This window comes from Cetorhinus maximus, chromosome 1, assembly GCF_964194155.1.
Source record: "Cetorhinus maximus chromosome 1, sCetMax3.hap1.1, whole genome shotgun sequence".
In the NCBI taxonomy this organism is placed as follows: Eukaryota; Metazoa; Chordata; class Chondrichthyes; order Lamniformes; family Cetorhinidae; genus Cetorhinus; species Cetorhinus maximus.
In genome coordinates this window covers 131114628-131137487 of record NC_135879.1, presented here as the reverse complement: position 1 = coordinate 131137487, position 22860 = coordinate 131114628, and the positions used below count along the sequence as shown (strand labels likewise).

The 22860-nt window shown below is 40.7% G+C and overlaps 1 protein-coding gene and 1 long non-coding RNA gene across 7 annotated transcripts in view; one reads left to right on the top strand and one right to left on the bottom strand.

Moving 5' to 3' along the window:
• The window catches only part of LOC144683608 (uncharacterized), a 559012-nt gene that overhangs the window by 281041 nt on the left and 255111 nt on the right, over nt 1-22860 (bottom strand). The gene's annotated exons all lie outside the window — the stretch shown is intronic.
• The window catches only part of pds5a (PDS5 cohesin associated factor A), a 244986-nt gene that overhangs the window by 147406 nt on the left and 74720 nt on the right, over nt 1-22860 (top strand). For all 6 annotated transcript variants that reach the window (XM_078546583.1, XM_078546588.1, XM_078546568.1 and 3 more), the window contains 5 exons: nt 367-480; nt 10903-10984; nt 11907-11955; nt 19244-19383; nt 21923-22038. In XM_078546583.1, the coding sequence (XP_078402709.1) occupies nt 367-480; nt 10903-10984; nt 11907-11955; nt 19244-19383; nt 21923-22038 (501 nt within the window). The remainder of the gene's footprint in view (nt 1-366; nt 481-10902; nt 10985-11906; nt 11956-19243; nt 19384-21922; nt 22039-22860) is intronic.

Sequence of the window (22860 nt, the reverse complement as noted above, 5' to 3'; positions counted from 1 at the left end):
AGTTCACCAGATCTGGCAGCATCTGTGGAGAGAGAAACAGAGTTAATGTTTCAAGTCCGTATGGCTCCTTCAGAGCTGAAATTACTGAGATGTCTAAGGATTTGGTAGGATTACGAGTGATTCTACAATGAGGGTGCAATCTGGGAGCCTGGGGAAGGGGGTTCAGATTTCAGATTTGGCGGCTAGGGCGCAGTGCGGCAGTGGTAGATTGGGAGTTGCACGTGTACGGCAATGTTGGGAGATGAACAAGAACAGAGGCCTTGTTTAGGTCATGCGCAGCATTTTAATGTTCTATAAACTATCCATATGTATATCTAACATGAAGCAACTTTGTGCCTGATAATGCAACTGTTCCTTCTCGGATAGGTTGTTGGTGGAAAAAATCTTCGCTCAGTATCTTGTTCCACACAATCTGGAGACAGAAGAAAGAATGAAGTGTCTCTATTACCTTTATGCTTCCTTGGACCCAAATGCAGTAAAGTGAGTACTATTTAAAATTAAGTTTTATGCTGTACAGAATGATGAAAATTGCAGGATAAGAGAATCCCTGGTCTTCCATCTTCTTAATAGGCCTCTTGTGTGGCACTTTATTAAATGCCTTCCTGAAGTCCATAATATATTTACCTCTCTACTTTGATCAATCTTTTCTGTTGTCTCATCAAAGAATTCAATCAAGATAACCTCATAATTTTCCTTTAAATCCATACTGATTCTCCTTGATTAACCCAGCCTTCCCAAATGCAAGTTTATTTTGCCCCTGATGATGGTTTCTAATAACTTCCTCATCACCAATGTTAGGTTGACTGACCTGTAGTTTGCTATTTATCTTCTCTTCCCTTTCTTGAATAATGATCAAACATTTAGCAGCCTTCCTGTTCTCTGGTACTGCTGCTGTATCCAATGAGGATTGAAAGATTGTGACCAATGCCTTTGATATTTCTAATGTTGCTTTTCTCACCAACCTGGGATGCATTCTGTTTGGACCATGTGACTTACTGACTTTCAGTAATGGTAATCTTTTTAGTACATCTTCTCTATCTATTACTATCCTGTCCATAAGCTACTTCCCTCTCCTCTTCTCAAGTAACTTTCACATCATTTTCTTTTTGTGAAGATAGCTATAAAGTGCATATTTCACATTTTAGCCATGGCTTTGACCCTCACATGAAGATTTCCCTTTGTCATTAATAGGCTCAAGTTATTTCCTAGCTAACTGTCTACAGTTTATATGTTTGTTAAAATATTTTAATGTTCAATTTACTGTTTCCTGCTATTTTCTTCTCAGAACCACCCTGCCTGCTGTATTACCCTTTTCAATTCCCTCCTATACTTAGTATCTTTGTAGTTATTAACTGGATCTTGCTCCTGACATTAACTGAATCTAGATCTTTTTTCCTTTTTCTCTTTTTGATTTTTATTTTCTTTGTCAAATAGCTTTTGATGCTCTACCTTTTCCCTTCAAAGGAGTATGCCCAGTTTGTACATAAACAATCTCTTCCTTTAATGTCCTCCATTGTTCCACTTTGCTGCTTTACCCTGCAACCACCTTTTCCACTCTACCTGTGCTAGGTCCCTCTACATGACCCTCAGTTCATCTGATGCTGAAACCATCAGCCATTCCTTTGTTGCTATTAGACTTGAATATTCCATGCACCTCCTGGTTGTTCTCCCATGTCCTGCCCTCCCTAAACTTAGCGTGATCCAAAACTGCTGCTTGTGCCCTAACTTGATTAGCATCACCCCTGTGCTCACTGACCTACATTGGCTAAACAGCACTTCAGTTTTAAAAGTCTCATTCTTTTGTTCAAATCCCTCCATAGTCTTGCGACCCCCCGCCCATTTCTGTCATGTCCTCCAGCCCCACAACCCGATGAGGTCTGCACTTTGCTAATTGTGGCTTCTGGAGCATTCCTTATTTTAATTGCTCCACTATTGATGGCTGTGCCTTCAGCTGCCTGGGCTTAAGCTCTGCAGTATTTTGTAATGCTCTTGAAAGCGCCTTGGGATATTCAATATGTTGAAGGCACTACATAAATGCAAGCTATTGTTAAATTACTGAAATTAGTTCTTCTCCATTTGAGCATTTTTATCTTGGATATTTCCTGATCTCTTTGCAGAAATACTTCAAACTGAATTATGTTGTGATTTTAGTTGGCTAAATGATCTTCTGTTGTAATACACTCCCCTTACCCTACTTCATTACCTAGAACTCGATCCAGCACTGCTTGCTTCTTTGTTGGACTGGAGACGTATAGATTAAAGAAATTCTCCTGTACACCTCTCAAACATTCCTTTTCTTCTTTAAACCATGTTTTTTCCAATCTATATTAGGGTCATTACTCATGTTTACACACCTTTTAAATTTTCTGTCATGTTTGCTCATCTTCCTACCTTGCTGTTTGGAGCTGTTAGTTTCTTGACTCGAGCCAAATAAATTCAGTCCTAGAACCATAAATATATCCTTTTGATTTTAGAGCTGTAATATCATCCTGAATTAATACTGCCACAATATCCTCTCTTTCCCCCCCCCCCCCCACCACCATCACCCTCTTTTTACTCTGTCACTCCTGGATGCAGTACTTGGTAACCAACCACTGCCAAATTAGTTTAATTTTCCCCCAACAATACTAGTTTACTTCTCTGCAGGAATATTGGTACTGGCTTTGTTCAGGTGCAACATGTCCTTGTTGCGCAAGTGCCCATTCTGCTAGAATTGGTCCCAATGCACCCAAGAGTCTGAAAACCCTCTTGCACCACTACTCCAATTATGCATCAACCTGCGCTGTATTCCTTTTCTGGACTCAATAGTACATGGCACTGCAAGCAATCCTGGGATTGTTATCTTTGTGGTTCTGTTTTATTATCTTTTTCCTAGTTCCTGAAACTCTGTCTGAAGGAGCTCAACACTTTTTCAACATATGTTATTGGCCCCAACATGGGCCACAACTTCTAGCTGATCCTCTTCCCATTGCAGACCATCCACTTGGTGATATCCCTTACCTTGGCACCAGGGAGGTAACATACCATTCAGGAATCATGCGGTTACAATAACGTCTGTCTCTGCCACTAGCCAACAAATCCCTTATGTCTACTGCATGTGCAGTCAAATCTCTCGTAATGGTTGAAGTTTGGTTCTTACTGCATTCCTTCAAGGAGCCATCACACTCCCCTCCCTGTATTCAAAACTGAAAACTGGTTAACAAATGCCATTGGCTTGCAAGATTGCTGCAGTACTTGTGTTTTCCTCCTGCCCTGTCTGGTGGTCATGATTCACTCACCACCTACACACTGCTAGTTTCCCAGATGCACTGCAGTGACTTCAGCCACTCCTCAAGCTTTGAACCTCTGAGTTACCTGAAACAATGGGAGGTACTTCCTGCACACTTAACTATCCAGAACTCATGAAGTGTCTTGGAATTCTGACACAAAACAGGAAGTTTATGAAAAGGTTGCCCTGGCGGTCAATCTATTGACCCTGACCACAAAACACTTGACATTAAATTCAGAGTTTAAGGCACTGATGTCGTAAGATGATGAAACTCTTAAGAAACTAATCTCTGAAAGACTTATGTAGTAGTAAGTTAACTAAAAATACTGGAAGTTATATCTATAAATATTAAACACAATGGAAACTACCATCAAGTGAATTTCAACAATGCTAAAGCAATTTAATAGAACAATTTAACACTAAGCTATTATCCACCAATCTGCCCCCTACACAGCAGTTCTTTCTCAGTTTTCCACATTAAGCTTGCATACAAACTGACTTTGACTTTATCTTCTCGCACTCTCTCCTCTTAGGATTGCTCTCTCTGCTTTCACTCAATAAATTCCATTTAAAATTGTTTTGTGGTCTCTGCTTTAAAAGCCACTTGTGGTAGAGCATTTCTGTGTTGTAAAGTAACTCTGAAAAGTGTTTCTAGTTTTCCTTCTCGTATTTGCAGTGAATATGTGCACATGGCAGTAAAGTGATCTTGAGTTCAAATTTCTGTCCCCCTGTGGCATGTTTTGAAATTGAGCTCAGTATATATTTGTTAGATTGTCGTCGAGCTTAACCATGCAAGTTGCTATTGTAAAAACCGAATCCAGCGAAGGGGCCTGTCATATGTGACAGGTTGACTCCATGTAGCTGACTTATAATGGCCTCTGAAATGGGCCAGCAAGCCATTCACTTGTGCAAAAAAATCACTGATGCACGATCACCTTCTGAGGGAAACTAGGGATGGCCAATAATGCTACCTTAGAGGTCTTGCCGACAGTGGAAAACAATTATTATATTTTTTTAAAATGCGAAGGTCCCTTGCTACTTATTTTCCAACGAGTAAAAATCATATTTTTCTACTCACTTGGTTACCCATAGCTGTTTTCATATTTAGGGTGCAAAGATTGAAATTTATTGAAACTCTCTGCTGGCTGGAGTCATACCTAGCACAAAGGAAGATGGTTGTGGTTGTTGGAGATCTGTCACCTCGGCTCCAGGACATCACTGCAGGAGTTCCTCAAGATAGTGTCCTAGGCCCAAGCTGCTTCATCAATGACCTTCCCTTCCATCATAAGGTCAGAAGTGGGGATGTTCACTGATCATTGCACAATGTTCAGCACCATTTACAACTCCTCAGATACTGAAGCAGTCCATGTCTAAATGCAACAAGACCTGGACAACGTCCAGGCTTGGGCTGATAAGTGGCAAGTAACATTCGCCCCACACAAGTGTCAGGCAGTGACCATCTCCAACAAGAGAGAATCCAACCATCGCCCCTTGACGTTCAATGGCATTACCATCACTGAATCCCCGACTATCAACATCCTGGGGGTTACCATTGATCAGAAACAGAACTGGACTAGCCATATAAGTACTGTGGCTACAAGAGCAGGTCAGAGTCTAGAAATCGTGCGACGAGTAACTCACCTCCTGATTCCCCATAGCCTGTCCACCATCCACAAGGCACAAGTTAGGAGTGTGACGGAATACTCCCCACTTGCCTGGGTGAGTACAGCTCTCACAACACTCAAGAAGCTGGACACTGTCCAGGACAGAGCAGTCCACTTGATTGGCACCACACCCACAAACGTTCACTCTCTCCACCACTGACACGCAGTAACAGCAATATGTACCATTTATAAGATGCACTGCAGGAATTCACCAAGGCTCCCTCAACAGCACCTTCCAAGCCCACAACCACTGCCATCTAGAAGGACAAGAGCAGCGAATAGATGGGAACACTACCACCTGGAAGTTCCCCTCCAAGTCACTCGCCACCCTGACTTGAAAATATATCGCAGTTCCTTCACTGTCATTGGGTCAAAATCCTGGAACGCCCTTCCTAATGGCACTGTGAGTGTACCTACATCACATGGACTGCAGTGGTTCAAGAAGGCAGTTCACCACCACCTTCTGAAGGATAAGCATGGCAAGTTTCAGGAACCTTGGAACGAAGGATAAGCATGGCAAGTTTCAGGAACCTTGGATAACGAAGGATATTGTGAGGTTAGTCAAAAAGAAAAGGGAAGCATTCGTAAGGGCTAGAAGGCTGGGAACAGCTGGGAAACAGTCCGTAGAGAATACAAAGAAAGTAGGAAGAAACTTAAGCAAGGAGTCAGGAGGGCTAAAAGGGGTCATGAAAAGTCACTGGCAACCAGGATTAAGGAAAATCCCAAGGCCTTTTATACATATGTAAAGGGCAAGAGGGTAGCCAGGAAAAGGGTAGGCCCACTCAGGGACCGAGGTGGGAATCTGTGTGTGGAGCCAGAAGAAATGGGAGAGATACTGAATGAATACTTCTCATCAGTATTCACCAAAGAGAAGGACTTAGCAGTCGATTTGTCCAGGGAAGAGTATGTAGATGGCCTGGATCATGTTGAGATCAAAAAAGAGGTGTTAGGCGCCTTGAAGAATATTAAGGTGAATAAGTCCCCAGGGCCAGCTGGGATCTACCCCAGAGTACTGAGGGAGGCAAGGGAGGAGATTGCCGGGGTCTTGACAGAAATCTTTGCATCCTCGATGGCTAAGGGTAAGGTCCCAGAGGACTGGAGAATGGCCAATGTTGTTCCATTGTTTAAGAAGGGTAGCAGGGATAATCCAGGAAATTACAGGCCGGTGAGCCTTACGTCAGTGGTAGGGAAATTATTGGAGAAGATTCTTCGTGACAGGATTTACTACCATTTGGAAGCAAATGGGTGTATTAGTGAGAGGCAGCATGGTTTTGTGAAGGGGAGGTCGTGTCTCACTAACTTGATCGAGTTTTTCGAGGAAATGACAAAGATGATCGACGATGGAAGGGCAGTGGATGTTATCTACATGGATTTCAGTAAGGCCTTTGACAAGGTCCCTCATGGCAGACTGGTAAAGTCGCATGGGATCAGATGTGAGCTGGCAGGATGGATACAGAATTGGCTTGGTCATAGAAGACAGAGGGTAGCAGTGGAAGGGTGCTTTTCTGAATGGAGAGCTGTGACTAATGGAGCTCCGCAGGGATCAGTGCTGGGACCTTTGCTGTTTGTGGTATACGTAAATGATTTGGAGGAAAATGTAACTGGGCTAATTAGTAAGTTTGCAGACGACACTAAGGTTGGAGGAGTTGCAGATAGTGAAGAGGATTGTCAAAGGATACAATGGGATATAGATCGGTTGGAGACTTGGGTGGAGAAATGGCAGATGGAGTTTAATCCGGACAAATGCGAGGTAATGCATTTTGGAAGGTCTAATACAGGCAGGAATTATACAGTAAATGGCAGAACCCTTAAGTGCATCGACAGAGGGATCTAGGAGTACAGGTCCACAGGTCAGTGAAAGTGGCAACGCAGGTGGATAAAGTAGTCAGGAAGGCATATGGCATGCTTGCCTTCATTGGCAGGGCTATTGAGTATAAAAGCTGGGAAGTCATGCTGCAGCTGTATAGAACCTTGGTTAGGCACACTTGGAATATTGCGTGCAATTCTGGTCACCACATTACCAGAAGGATATGGAGGTGTTGGAGAGGGTGCAGAGGAAGTTTACCAGGATGTTGCCTGGTCTGGAGGTTATTAGCTATGAAGAGAGGTTGGAGAAACTCGGATTGTTCTCACTAGAGCGACAGAGATTGAGGGGCGACTTGATAGAAGTTTACAAAATTGAGTGGCACGGACAGAGTAGATAGTCAGAAGCTTTTTCCCAGGGTGGAAGAGTCAATTACTAGGGGACATAGATTTAAGGTGAGAGGAGAAAACTATAGAGGAGATGTGCGGGGCAAGTTTTTTACGCAGAGGGTAGTGAGTGTCTGGAATTTGCTGCCAGAGGAGGTGGTGGAAGCAGGTACAATAGTGGTGTTTAAGAGGCAGCTTGACAAATACATGAATAGGATGGGAATAGAGGGATACGGACCCTGGAAGTGCAAAATGTTTTAGTTGATGGGCAATATGATTGGCGCAGGCTTGGAGGGCCGAAGGGCCTGTTCCTGTGCTGTACTTTTCTTTGTTCTTTGTTCTCAAGGGCAACTAGGGATGGGCAATAAATGCTGGCCTAGCCAGCGAAGCCCACATCCTGTGAATGAATAAAAAAAAATCTTTCAATGAGATCATCTCTCATTTTTCTAAACTTTAGAATATGGACCGTTCTGCTCAATCTCTCCTCATGGGTCAACCACTCACCCCAGAAATCAATCTAGGGAACCTTTGTTGTGCCCCTCTATGGCAATTATATCCTCCCTTGGGCGCGGAGACCAAAAGCTGTACATACACAGTATACCATGTATGGTCTCACCAAAGCTCTATAAAAATACAGAAAAACTTGCTTATTGTACTCCAACCCCCTTGCAATAAAGGGCGACATGGTCAGTTAGCTCAGTTGGCTAGATGGTTGCAGAATGGTGCCAACGCCACGGATCAATCCCCATACTGGCTGTTGTAGCTCACGGAGGCCTGTCTTCTTGCCTTGCCCTATGTTTGCAGAGTGGTGCCCTTCAGGCTACACACAACCAATTGTGTCTCTGCAGCAGATGTTAGAGACCATGCATGTTAACTTTGTTTCATGTTCAAGGATACCAAATCGCTCTGAACAGCAACATTTAATAGTTTCTCGCTATTTAAAAAATATTCACTTTTTTACTCTTCCTACCAAATAACCTTACATTTTCTCACACTATATTCCATTTACATAAGAATATACAAATTAGGAGCAGTAGGAGTCCATTTGGTCCCTTTAGCTTGCTCCAACATTCGATAAGATCAAGGCTGATCTGATTGTAGCCCTTGTGGCCTCAACTCCACTTTCCTGCTTACTTCTGATACCCTTGTTAGTCAAGAATCTATCTACCTCTGCCTTAAAACTATCCAATGACCCTGCCTCCACAGCTCCCTGGGGAAGAGAGTTCCAGAGACTTAGCCCTCTGAGGGAAAAAAAATTCTCCCCATCTCTTGTCTTAAATGGGAGACCCCTTATTTTTAAACGGTGTCCCTTAGTTCTCATCTCTCCCACAAGAGGAAGCATCTTTCAGCATCCACCTTGTGAAGTCCCCTTAGGATCTTATGCTTCAGTAAGATCGCCTCTCATTCTTGTAAACTCCAATGGATACAGGCTCAACGAGCCCAAACTTTCCCCATAAGATAACCTGCTCATCCCAGGAATTAGTCGAAGGCCTCTGAACTACTTCTAGTGCAATTATGTCTTAAATAAGGAGACCAAAACTGCACGTAATATTATGGTCTCACCAATGCCCTGTACAACTGTAGCAAAACATCCTTGCTTTCATTAAAGGCAAAATACTGTGGATGCTGGAAATCTGAAACAAAAACAAAAAATGTTGGAAAAACTCAGCAGGCCTGACAGCATCTGAGGAGAGAAAGACAGAGTTAACGTTTCGAGTCCGCATGACTCTGAAGAAGAGTCATACGGACTCAAAATGCTAACTCTGCCTTTCTCTCCACAGATGCTGTCAGACCTGCTGAGTTTTTCCAGCATTTTTTGTTTTTATCCCTGTTTTCATATTCTACTCCCCTTGCAATAGGCAACAACTTTCCATTTGCCTTCCTAATCACTTGTTGTACCTGCGTACTAACTTGGTGTAATTCATGTACCAGGACACCCAGATCATCCTGTACCTCAAGAGTGCTGCAATCTCTCTCCATTTAAATAATCTGTTGCTTTTCTATTCTTCCCGCCAAAGTGGACAAGTTCACAGTTTCCCAAATAATACTCCATCTGCCAAATTTTTGCCCACTCTCTTAACCTACGCCCCTTTGCAGAATCCTTACGTCCTCTTCACAACTTACTCTCCTGCCTATCTGTGTGTCATCAGCAAATTTAACAACCATACATTTGGTCCCTTCATCCAAGTCATTGATATAGACTGTAAATAGTTGAGGCCCCAGAACTGATCCCTGTGGTACTCCACTCGCGACATCTTGCCAACCTGAAAGTGACCCATAGTTGCCTACTGTTTCCTGTTAGCTAACCAATCTTCTATCCATGCTAATATGTTACTCCCTACACCATGAACTCTTATTTTAAGTAGTAACCTTTCATTTGGCACCTTGTCAAATGTCTTCTGGAAATTAAGTACAGCACATCCACAGGTTCCTGTTTATCCATGTTGTCTGTTACTTCCTGAATGAACTCCAATAAATTAGTCAAACATGGTTTCCCTTCCATGAAACTATGTTGACTCTGCTTAATTGTATTGAGATTTTCTAAGTGACCTAATTTAACCTCCTTATTAAATTTCAGCATTTTTCAGAAGTAATACTGTTGAAGTTCTAGTGTCTTTATTTTTGTCTCCACTATTGGAAAAAGAAGCATCCTGCAGTTAAAAGATCATTAGCTTAGTTTTTTTTCTGGCATAAAAATTGTCATGTCTGTTCTCGTATCACATGTTTTCAGATATGTATATGTCTAACATTATCTGTTCTAATTTTAGCTTTTTTTAGCATTGTTGAGATCAAAAGCTCACTGTCAGCCTAAATAACTATTTATTCCCTCTATGGAAAATTCCTGGTTAAACACATCTCAAAACAAATTGGCTTGCTATATGCCTCATCAGTGATCCCTTAGTTGCTGCAACTTCCAAAAACTTGAGTATGCATAGTTGTTACGTTACTGGACAGGGAATCCAGGGGTTTGGGTTAATGATCAAACTGCATAAATAAATATGAAATAAAAAGCTGGTATCAGTCATGGTGATGATGAAACCACCAGCTTGTTACAAAAAGCCATCTAGTTCAGTAAGGTCCTTCAGGGAAGAAAATCTGCCATCCTTACTAGCTCTGTGCTGTATGCGACTCTAGACCCACAGCAATTCCCTCTTAAGTGCCCTCTGAAATGGCGTAGCAAGCTACTCAATTGCATCGGGATAAGCAATAACTGCCCACACCTCGTGAGGTGATGATCCCTCAAAGCTGGTAACTTTTACTTTCACTATAAAAGTATTGCCTTCATCTGAGAGTGTAGAATAATCATGTTCAGCACTGCAGTGACATGAATATGGAGACAGTCAGTGCAAATTGAAAGCTTATGTCTGGCGTGGAGTAATGTTACAGTGGGAGAGAGGGAGATAAATTGCATGACTGAACTTGCATAATGGCATGTATTTCTGCAAGGGATATTATGTGCCAGTGCATCGTATCACCCACCACCCTCCCTCTCCAGAATCCAATTAGGAGCATTCGAACAGGAGTAGGTCATTTAGCCCTTCGAGCCTGGTCTGCCATTCAATGAGATCATGACTGATCTGCGACCTAACTCCATGTTCTCCAATTATGTATGAAGATTAAACCACTATTGAAGAATATAGGAATCAGCTAGGATAGCTATTCTCTAATGCAGCAATCAGCACAAGTAGGGGAAGTGGTTGCTTGTTGTGTATATGTGTGCCTGTGTGAGACAATAGAATTAAACTATGATACAGCTCCAAATCTTGATTTTGCCCACAGAGCATTGAATGAAATGTGGAAGTGCCAAAACATGTTACGGAGTCATGTCCGGGAGTTATTAGACCTGCACAAACAGCCTGCTGTAAGTTTTACTAACATTATAATAACATTCGATGAGAATGTCATCTTGATTGATCAAAATGGGGAATGTTCCCCATTGTTCTATAATTTATTTTAGTTTAAAGTACAGTATGGATAACAAAACTTGAAAGAGAACTTTTCAACCCCCTCCAACTTGTCCCCAAAATTTGGAAAGTTGTGGGTTCAAATCCCACTCATGATTTGATCATATAATTTAGACTGATGCTGCATCACAGAACTGAGGGAATGCTGCACTGTCAGAGGTGACGTTTTTCCAATGAGACGCTAAGCAGGAATCCTGTTTGCCACGTGAGTTGACGTAAAGGTCATGTGGCAGTATTCAGAAAGAACAGGGGAATTCTTCTGGTATTCTATTCAATATTTAAGTGACAACCAAATTACTGGAACAGCCTATTATCTCATGGTTTGTTGGGCCTGCTATGTGTAAATTGGCTGCTGCACACTTGCTAACATCATAATGGTGACTACACTTCAAAAGTACATAATGGTGACTACACTTCATAAGACATCTGTGGCATCCTGAGGTGGAAAGCATATGATAAACGCAAGTTATTTTACTCTTATGATTTGTAATTGATTATATCTGTAATATTGAATAATTGATTATAATTTATTCCTCTAATTTCAAGGTACCTTTCTGATTTTGATTCTGTGATTATTGATTTTTTTGATTCTTGGTTATTGGAATGATGGCAAAGTTGGAGGAACTCCTGTCTCCTAAGTGACTAGTTTTTACATTTTCATCACTAACATTAATATTGAAAATGCTAATATTGCAGTAATAAAGCTAACCAAGCAACATAAATAGCTGCACCTGGAATGGTCTGCACACTATGCCTGCTATTCTTTTAAACAGAAGGAAAATTTTGTTTCTCTAATTTTAAACATTTATTTTCTTGCAGTCAGAGGCGAACAATACTGCAATGTTTGCCAAGCTAATGGCTATAGCAAGTAAGTACTTGGTTTTTCTCATTATAGTTTTTTGGGATCAAAGTATAGCATTTGATATTGATTCTAAAAGGATTTCCAAAAGTTGCTTATTTGTCATTTGACTCCAATGCAAATAAGCAGGTCACACAACTAAATAGTATAAGGTCACTAGGCTATCTTGTTCTCATTTCATAGATGTGATGATCTTGATAGAATAGGTGAATAATCCTGTACCATAATTTTTGTAGTCCGATGTGTTCAAGCCTGTCAAAATATCGTCATAGGTGGCTTTACCTTTTCACTTGAGCTTTTCCCAATTTAAGCAATGCAAATAAGAAGTAAGGTTTTAAGGATTTCACAGCATTCTTCTGTTTTTGACCATTTACTTCTGAAACAGACAGATGCCATCATGATCATCATACTGTCCCCTGCTACTACAACATTCCTTTTTGCTCCCCTCACTTGAATGGCCTCCTGCAGTCTCTGCTCTCGTCCGCCCAAGCTGCAAGAATGTTGAACCTGTTGGACAATTGCAAGGGATGAGGCTCCTCCTTCTGGGGTCCCATACTTGCCTCTTAAGTTACATGCTCCTGTTCCTGACCACAGACCAAATTTGAAATACATAGCCTAAGGGGTGTGACTGCCTTCTGCAACCAAGTATCCAGGCAACATTCCCCCTCCCGATGCAACACAATGTCTGAAGCTCGGACTCCAGTTCACCAACTTGGAACCGAAGTTCGTCAAGTTGCAGACACTGAATGAAGATATGGTTGCCATGGATCTCACGGGTATCCAGCAGCACCCACATGCAACAACTGCAATACATCATCTGCCCTGCCATCTTTATTTTGTTGTATGTAACTAATTAGGTTTCAAGTTAGATTATCACTCAATGATTATCCAGTTATATTGTGGAGTTTAACTAATTATGCTATAAATTTAATATAAATCTTATATCTCCCCAGTACTAGTTTAAATTACAGTACTGCCCCAGTTTAGAGGGGGGGAAAAACACTTATAACTCACCAATTACCTACTTGTACACCTAATCAATGCTTCCAGGCTTCACCTCTCAGGTCTCACTGTCTCCTGCTCCCTCTGTTGGATCCTTTTGTAAAAGGCTAGAACAGCACCTCCCTCGCTGCGCCAAATGCCCTCACTGAACAGTCTCGCTGCAATTGGACTTGAGTTGCTACCTTAGTGCGACTTTATGCGTGTGCTGCGATTTCATGCATCTGCTAAACCTCTTGTGTTTATAGTATCTCATTCCAATGAAATGAGTCAGCGACTGCTGGCTAGAGAACCAGTTCTAAGCAGTTACTAATTAACTATCCTTTAGGTGCCTCAAGGCAGGGACCTTGTTTATCACTGAGTAAGACTGACAAAAACTACAATTTTCAATTACAGTTAAGTTAAATGCTAAATGCAAACTTGACTAGATTTTAGAACGAGATCAACCCTTAAAACCCCCTTACCAAATTCCTGGATTAAAGCACTCAATCTCGCTGAATTCAGTTTCCAGTTGCCACTAAGATAACTGGAGTAAAAAGAGAAAATCATTTTGACCTTGTATTATTTGGCCTCGTATTTCTTCAGATTGTGGCAATAAAATTGAACTTCTATAAATTCAAAACCTACAGAACTAGAAATTAGATTTGAGCAAAATTACATCACCATTAAGGAAGCTTTTTGATCCTGTGCATGATTATTGACAATTTCTTATCCTTTAAATGTAGCCAGTGAAGTTTTTATTCCATTTCTTTCCTTTCCACTCCTCTCTTCCATCTTTTCTATATTCCTTTCCCACTCCCTACCCCAAAAAGTGCCATGTTTTTTGCAGAGCATGATCCAACAGTACAGATTTTATGACCTCAACAGATATTGCCTTGCAATCTAACAATAGGCACATTTTGGGAAGGTGGCGAAGTTAGATAATATCCTTGCCAAGATAAAATACTTCTCTCCTGTGAGGTGCTCCGCTAGGCTGACAACAGCACACATGAATGAATATAAATAGGATTGGTTCTTCATTATTCATTATTAATTCTTCTATTATGTTTCACATACCATGGATAACATAAGTTTAGTTATCTTTTCAGGAAAACCTGAGGAATGTTTTTATGTAACCTTCCATGGCTGTACATTATTGTTAGCATTAGTTGTCATTGCAAAAATAATGCATCATAAATTTACTTTATTGTGATCTGCGAGAAATGGTAAGAACTCTGGGGGCTTAACAATATAAAGCAGAGTGATAAATTCAATATCAGAAGAATAAAGAACCCGATTTAGCATTATGGCCAATACATTAAACTATGTAACAGCCGGATATGCCCACAACTATGCATGCAATCCTGTTCTCTTTTTGGTGGTTTGATTAGGTTTTTCCTCAAAGAGAAGCAATGGAAGATTTGATAGAGTTAGATCTGCTTGCTTTTCCTTCTCTTAAATGCTTGCTGTCGAATGGCAAAGACAAGAGCAAGTGCCTGTTGTCTTGGTGGGGGAGCAGTACCTCTGTGAGAATACCTAAAGAATTGTTCAAAGTTCTCTGGTTTTCACACGGAAGTAAATGAACAAGCAGGAGTAGGGCGGATGGTCGTCACCTTAATGCCTTGGCATAATATGCATCTGTCTCATTTCATTGTCTGAATACGCAACTGACAGAATAGTTTTTTTAAAAAGCTGGTCTGTCCCATCGTTCCTGGAGATTATTTTCAACATCATCACTGGTAATCCCCTCCCCACATCTTGGTATTGGGAAAGCAGAAATATGGGCTTACTCTCTGAGCAGCTTGCTATATTTACCAGAAATAATAAGTTGAAGGGTAAATTTTTACAAGCCCACTGATGTCCAGCTATGGATCATTAAATTTCCACGTTCTTAACCTAAGTTACTGAAGAAGAAAATTTGCAAGCTGTTTGTTGTAAAACAGCTTGAAGTTCTGATGCCACAGCATTGTTGACTGTAGATTGGAAATTGGTAAACTTTATTATCCAATAATCTGGACAATATTATCACATTATGAAGCATTCAAAGTTCCACGCTGTTCATTAACCACCTATGAAGTCTTACAGGCACAAGACCAGTGATTTTGCCTTGACTGTCAGTATGGATACCAAATCATACTTGTTTGGATTTGTTAATTTACTGTTTGGGTAACAAAAACAACCAAGTAGACAAGTCAATGAGTTTCTCAGCAGAGAATATAATCTGTATCTGCAATCATTGTTCTGAATAGAATACAAAAGGCTAGCATGAATATAATTTTATGTAGCAAGAAGATCCTAGGAATTGCCATTCTGAGTAAGTTTAAAAGAAAATGTTCAAGTTCCAGGCTTTCATGACAATCTCAATCTGTCCGCCTCTGCTTCTCAATGTAACCAATCATGCCCGTGCTTCAAACATAAGCTTTGCTAACCCTGTGTAAGACTGTCGTGTTGAATTTTCAATTTGGTGGCATGAAATCCCTCCATTTTAGCAAGCTGCATCGCCTTACAAAGTTTTTACAATGTTGAGTACAACAGGGCTGTTCTTTCCCAATTTTTAAACTTGAGTGATTGCTCTAATCACTTCTTGCCTGTTACGAAAACATATCTGGTCTGGGCATCTTGAGAACTGTTTTCTGGCTCCTGTATACCTTTTGGAAGCTAGCTGCTCACCATAGGACTAAAGATCCGCTTCACATCAGAATTATCGGTCAGCTTGAAAATACGAATATTTCCCTTCAGATTGCCTTTGGCAGCAGCAAAAATATAGCTGATAACCATCTATCAACACCACAAGAAGGTGTAGGCCCATCTTTAAATGGCTGCCTGGCAGAATGAGATCTTCTTTGAGATGCTGTCCTTAGTAACCTGGAAAAACATACTTTCCAAGATTTTGCTTTGGTAGGATTTGGATTGCAAGTCTCACTGTTCTGCCTTATACCTGTTGGAGAGATTTTTAAGCATTAGGTGATCTGCTGGTTAGCCCAGTGAAAATTGTCACGCCACAGTTACGCTTTGTGTCTGAAACCACACAACAGTCAGCTTTTATTTTCCCACGATAACACTTCATAAGGTCCTGGAGTGCAACTTGGCTGTCTTTAAATGTTCTTCTTGAATGATGCGAGTACTCTGAACCCATGAAGGCGGCATTGAGACTATGTCATTTGTCCACTGTCAGCTCTGATCCTATGATTTGATTGTCTGTCTTGCTCCAAAACAAATGCAGAAGGCCTGTAGATTTTGTATTTTAGAAAGTATTTCTCTTTCTGAGAGAGAACACTGGCTGCTCTGCCTCATTACTTCTTAGATGTGGTCGAGAGCCTCTTTTGAGGAATTGTTCTTTGGGACGTAGTTCTGGCATTGAGATTTCAGAATACTTGGAAGTGCATGGTAAAATAGGGCAAAATCAGCATGGTTTCATCAAGGGGAGGTCAAGCCTGACAAATCTATTAGAATTCTTTGAGGAGGTAACGAGTAGGTTAGACAAAGGAGAGCCAATGGATGTTATCTACTTGGACTTCCAAAAGGCCTTTGACAAGGTGCCGCACAGGAGACTGCTCAGCAAGATAAGAGCCCATGGTGTTAGAGGCAAGGTGCTAGCATGGATAGAAGATTGGCTGTCTGGCAGGAGGCAGAGAGTGGGGATAACGGGGCCCTTCTCAGGATGGCGGCAGGTGACTAGTGGAGTTCTGCAGGGGTCAGTGTTGGGACCACAACTTTTCACTTTATACATTAATGATCTAGATGAAGGAACTGAGGGCATCCTGGCTAAGTTTGCAGATGATACAAAGATAGGTGGAGGGACAGGTAGTATTGAGGAGGCGGGGAGGCTGCAGAAGGATTTGGACAGGTTAGGAGAATGGGCAAAGAAGTGGCAAATGGAATACAATGTGGGGAAGTGTGAGGTCATGCACTTTGGTAGGAAGAATAGAGGCATAGACTATTTTCTAAATGGGGAGAGAATTCAGAAATCTGTAGTGCAAAGGGACTTGGGAGTCCTAGTCCAGGATTCTCTTAAGGTTAACTTGCAGGTTGAGTCGGTAGTCAGGAAGGCAAATGCAATGTTGGCATTTATTTCGAGAAGACTAGAATATAAAAGCAGGGATGTGCTGCTGAGGCTTTATAAGGCTCTGGTCAGACCACATTTAGAATATTGTGAGCAATTTTGGGCCCCGTATCTCAGGAAGGATGTGCTGGCCCTGGAGAGGGTCCAGAGGAGGTTCACGAGAATGATCCCAGGAGTGAAAGGCTTAACATATGAAGAACGTTTGAGGACTCTGGGTCTATACTCGATGGAGTTTAGAAGGATGAGGGGGATCTGATTGAAACTTACAGAATACTGAAAGGCCTGGATAGAGTGGACGTGGGGAAGATGTTTCCATTAGTAGGAGAGACTAGTACCCGAGGGCACAGCCTCAGAGTAAGGGGAAGACCTTTTAGAACAGAGATGAGGAGACACTTCTTTAGCCAGAGAGTGGTGAATCTATGGAATTCATTGCCACAGAAGGCTGTGGAGGCCAGGTCATTGAGTGTATTTAAGAGCGAGATAGATAGGTTTTTGACTGGTAAGGGGATCAAATGTTATGGGGAGAAGGCGGGAGAATGGGGTTGAGAAACTTATCAGCCATGATTGAATGGCAGAGCAGACTCGATGGGCCGAAGGCCTAATTTCTGCTCCTATGTCTTATGGTCTTATGGCATACCTGTTACCAACTGACTGTCTACTCCATCTATATTGTACATTGAGAGCCCACTGGTGTGAATCGTTCCAGTAGACAATTTGCTTCCATTTGTGAAGCTTTAAAAGAGTGCCTTGGCTGATAGTTTGGTGGAGTAGCAAGAACATAAGAAAAAGGAACAGAGGTAGACCATTCAGCCCCTCGAACCTGCTCCACCATTCAATATAATCATGGCTGATCTGTTTGTGTTTCTATTTCCACATTCCCATCTATCCCCGATAATCTTAGATTCTTGTTCGGCAAGGGAATCAATCTACCTCTGCCTTAAAAATATTCAATGAACCCACCTCCACCGCCTTCTGAGGCAGAGTGTTCCAAAGTTGCACAACCCTCATAGAAAATATTTCTCCTCATCTCTGTCATAAAAGAGTGACCCCTAATTTTAAAATATTGTCTCCTAGTTCTGGACTTGCCCACAAGAGGAAACATCCTTTCGTCATCCACCTTGTCGAAGCTGTTCAGGACCTTGTATACTTAAATCAAATCACCCCTCACTCTTCTAACTCCAGTGGAAATAAGCCCAGTCTAACCAACTTTTCCTCATAAAACAATCCGCTTAATTCAGGTATCAATCTACTAAACCTCTGAACTGCCTCCAATGCATTTATATCCTTCCTTAAATAAGGAGACTAGAACTGTATGCAGTATTCAAGGTGCATTCTCACCAATGCCCTGTATAACTGAAGCATAACATCTTACTTTTATGCTCAAACCCTCTCGTAATAAAGGATAGCATTCTACAACACCAGTTTTACAAAGCTTTTACCTCTGCTTAAGATCATAGTCAGATATGGTATTCCCTTCTAGAGAGATTATTTTAGGGCAGATATAATCCCTTCTAGAGAGAGACTGTTAGGGGAGTTAGCTATGATATGTGGAGGATGATAACAAAGAACAAAGGTAGATTCTCTTCCTTTAGGTCTAGCAATCAATCTTCCAATTGTTATCTTCCAAATATATATCTGCCACCTACTTTCTCTTTGGACCTTGTCTGGAGGCTACATCTAAATTCCTCAATTTATTTGTTGATGGTGTACATGCTTGCTTTGTTTCCATTCTAATTCTAGAACTACTGAAACTTCTCAGTGGTGAGAAGCATATGTTGTTGTGGTTAATTAACCTTGTTACTGACTTCTTTACTAACAATCTGCTTTTTCAACAAAGCAAAAAAATCCGTAAAAATGAATCCTCTTGCTTGGGTGAAATGCAGCTTTGTGGTCACATTGCTTAACCTTGTGCTACTTACCAACTGGCTGATAAAAAATGAAGATACTGACATGAGGGCAGCACTGTTGTAGGGCACGGGCAGGGGAGGTCACGGGTTTCATTTGAAAAGTTTCTTAAAGGGACAGGCACCCCTGTGATTTCCCTAGCACGTCGAAGATAACTTAATTGGGAAAGCAAAGGTGACTCGCTTAAGGGTAAGTAAACTACCACTTAGAAATTTATGGGTGCAGAGATTAGATATTGACAAATTAAATTGGATTTTGGAAATGTTCAATAACCAGCTTTAGAAATAAAAATTCTAGCAACTGTAAGCAGTGAGCATTGTTTACTTTAAAATCTGTTATGTCTGCGAGCAGAAAATTTGCCTGACCCAGGAAAAGCACAAGATTTCATGAAGAAGTTTAACCAGGTCCTGGGTGATGATGAGAGGCTACGGGCTCAGTTGGAGCTGCTGATTAGTCCAGCATGTTCATGTAAACAAGCAGAAGTCTGTGTGGTAAGGTGACATTATTTCTGTATGTGGCTTTTGCCTGTTATTAATTACACTGATCAGATACTATTTCATCAATGATGCGATGTTTTAAGGGGAAGTTGGTTAAGTACATGAGGGGGTAAAGGATAGAAGGATATCTTGATGGGGTGAGATGAAGGAAAGTGGGAGGGGGCTTGTGTGGAACATGAACACTGACATAGACCTGTTGCACCAAATATCCTATTTCAATGCTGTAAATCTTGTAGCACCATGGGCTAGATTTTCCTGTAGCAGGGCACGTAACATGATCTGCCATTCGTTAGATTTGCTCCTACATCCTTTAGCTGAAAAACTTTTTGCCCACAAAGTTGCTGGAAGTATAAACTGATAATGGTGCAGTGAGGAAAATGTCATTTGGGATCTGAGTGAACAGGGCAACTAACAGGACATTCCCATAACCAATGAGATTTAAGGATTGGAAAATAAACGGCTGAAGAACTGAGAAAGGTGAATTCAATGCTAGATCAAACGCGGGGCAACGAAAGATTTGATTGCCAGAGAAAAGAAATGCAGGAAGGTAAAATACAAAGAAATATAAAATTATAACTTTGACATTTTAAATTTCTAGAATTAAAATGAAAAATCTCCTAAAAGAATTCATAATCTGAAGGAATGAGACTTCACATCGGTAATCGTTAATTTCCAGTGCCAGGGGGATTGATTGGCAGTTACAAACTTAGCGCATCATTAAAAGGGTACTTCTTATAATTAGTAGCCACAAGTATTTATGGCGAATTTGGTTCATATCTACTACTCAAATACGGTATTGCATTCAATACATGAGAATGGTGAGGCAGACAGTGAAATGCCATTTTTACAAAACTAATGATGGAGTGGTGCAACTCGGACACCAACGTTTAGATATTCACGTTTATCCACATACCTGTCCTTTGCCTGAAATTGCTGTGCCATATAGATACAAATAACAGCAATAGCTATTAGCCTCACTTTATTTTGATGGCAAAATTTGGCCATGAGTATTCCCTCACCAACCCTTATACTGCACCCAAATCTGTGGCTCCCCACCCCAAAAAATGTTGATTTTGTATATTTATCAGAAGTTAGATTTATTGCTATTGAGTGCGAAGTTCAGTGTCATTTTTGTTTAAAATTAACAAAAATTTAGACTCTCTTCAACCCTACTCACCATTTTATTTCCAAACCTTGGTGATTCCACAGCACAGTGACCAGAAAGCTCAAATATATATAGTTCTGCTTTCACACTAGAAAATATACACCCTTGGCATCGCAAAAAAAAAAGTCAAATGCCGTCGGTCGTAAAGAAAATAAGCCTTCACATAAAATAATGGTTAGGCATGTTTCAAAGTTCCCTTAAGAAATGTCTAAATTTTGAAAGGAACTTATTTCATTTTCAACACCAATGTATTAAATACATCAATTGATTCTCAAAAACTTCATATTTTTTCCACTTTGTGCACAACAGTGGATTAAGGGAAGGTCTAATTGATGGTTCCTGACTCTATAAACCCCATTTCTCTCCCTCGCTCCTCCATGACCTCACATTTCACCATTCTGTGCTGATATTCTCAAGACTTGTCTTGAAAAAATATGATTGGTCCAGAACTGCCCACCAGTTGATCAAATTAGTTCAAATAGATCAGGCTTATCCAACCTTTTTGCATGAGGGACCGTGTTTCACGCCCCGAGTCTCAGGGTGTTCACTTACTCAAAGTACCAAGACGACTCCTCCCTGCATTGGTCCCACTGTTGCTGCAACCGCCACTCTGCCATCTTGACTCATGTAGTTGTTTGATTGTCCACCATATTTCATGACTGAATGATACAGGATTGCAGAGTTTTGACCTAATCTGTTGGTTGTGGGATCACTTTGCTCTGTCATATCCAGTCTCAACTGTTTGGCATGCATGTAGTCCTGTGTTGTAGCTTCACCAAGCTGGCACCTCCTTTTTAGATATGCCTGGTGTGCCCCTGGCATGCTCTTCTGCACTCTGCATGGGTCCTGACTGGAATGGTAGAGTGAAGGAAATGCCAGGCCATGAGATTACAGTGGTGGAATACTACTCTTCTAGTACTTATGGAACACAGTGCCTCATTGATGCCTAGTTTTGAGGTGTTACATCTTGTCTGAATCTATCCCATTTAACTTGGTGGTACACAACACAATGGAGGGTGCTCTCAGTGTAAAGACAGGACTTTTCTCTACAAGGACTGTGCAGTGGTCATTTCACAGGGCAAATAAGTGTTAACTATATTGTTGTAGTTTGGAGTTATATATAGACCAGACTTGTTAAGTACAGCAGATTTCTTCCCTAATGGATATTAGTGAATGAATAGGTTTTTACGACAATCCAGCAGTTTGATAGTCACCATTACTGAAACTAGCTTTTTTACTTCAAGTTTATTAGTTAATTAAATTTAAATTCCACCAGCTGCTGTGCTCTCTAGAGCATTGTCCAGGCCTCTGGATTACTAGTAACAATACCACTACACCATTAAACAATACTTTTTATTTATTTATTAGAGAGAAATTACACGTAAACTAGCAAATCCTAAACAGCCTACTAATCCCTTCCTCGAAATGGTGAAATTCTTACTGGAGAGGATTGCACCAGTACACATCGATTCAGAAGCTATTAGGTATGCTTTTCAAAATATTTGTTATTAAGTAAAACAGTGTTTTGCAAAATTTGTTAATGCTGAGTGTATGACTGGAATATTGGTTGTGTGAATTTAATAACTAACACTTGAAAAAGGATTTAAGTCTTTTTTATCTCAGAATAAATATAAAGTAATTCAAATAATACTATAAATTTAATTATTTTATCAGTGTTAAGTCATACTTGGTTTTGTACCTTTGTAGATCAGGGATGCCTGCTCTACCTTTTAAATACCTCTGGGACAGTATTGCTGATTTCTTTTTTGTCTCATGAGTAGATGTTAGAATTGCACTTATTTTTACACTTGCTGACCAATTTGCATGCATGCCTTTCTCATTCCTGCATTCTGCTTGCCTATTGTTTCTTGATACTTGTCTGTATAGTTGTAAGAACTCAACATAATGCAGTCAAGAGGAGCTTGCTAGCCTATAGGAGCAAAGCGCACATTGCTGAATTGAATAAAATTGTACAAAATATTAACTGAATTTAATCGTTTTAGAAATTAAGTTTTGTCCTGCAGCAATTTAATTTCAGCAACTAGCTGTAATATTTTTCAGAAGAAGCTTTTAACTGCTAAGGAGATAGTGAGAGATATAATTTAGCTAACATGTTAATTTTAACTTATTTTCCCCTTCCATTGAAGTATAACAATAATTGAACGTTCACTATATTACTGGTTCTGTAATTGTGTTTTTTCATGGTTAAACTGATTAATGTACAATGTTTCTGAGTTTTATTTATACTGCAACTTTAGTGTCAGTACAAAACCATTTCGCTTTACACTAGCATCATAATGTAAATG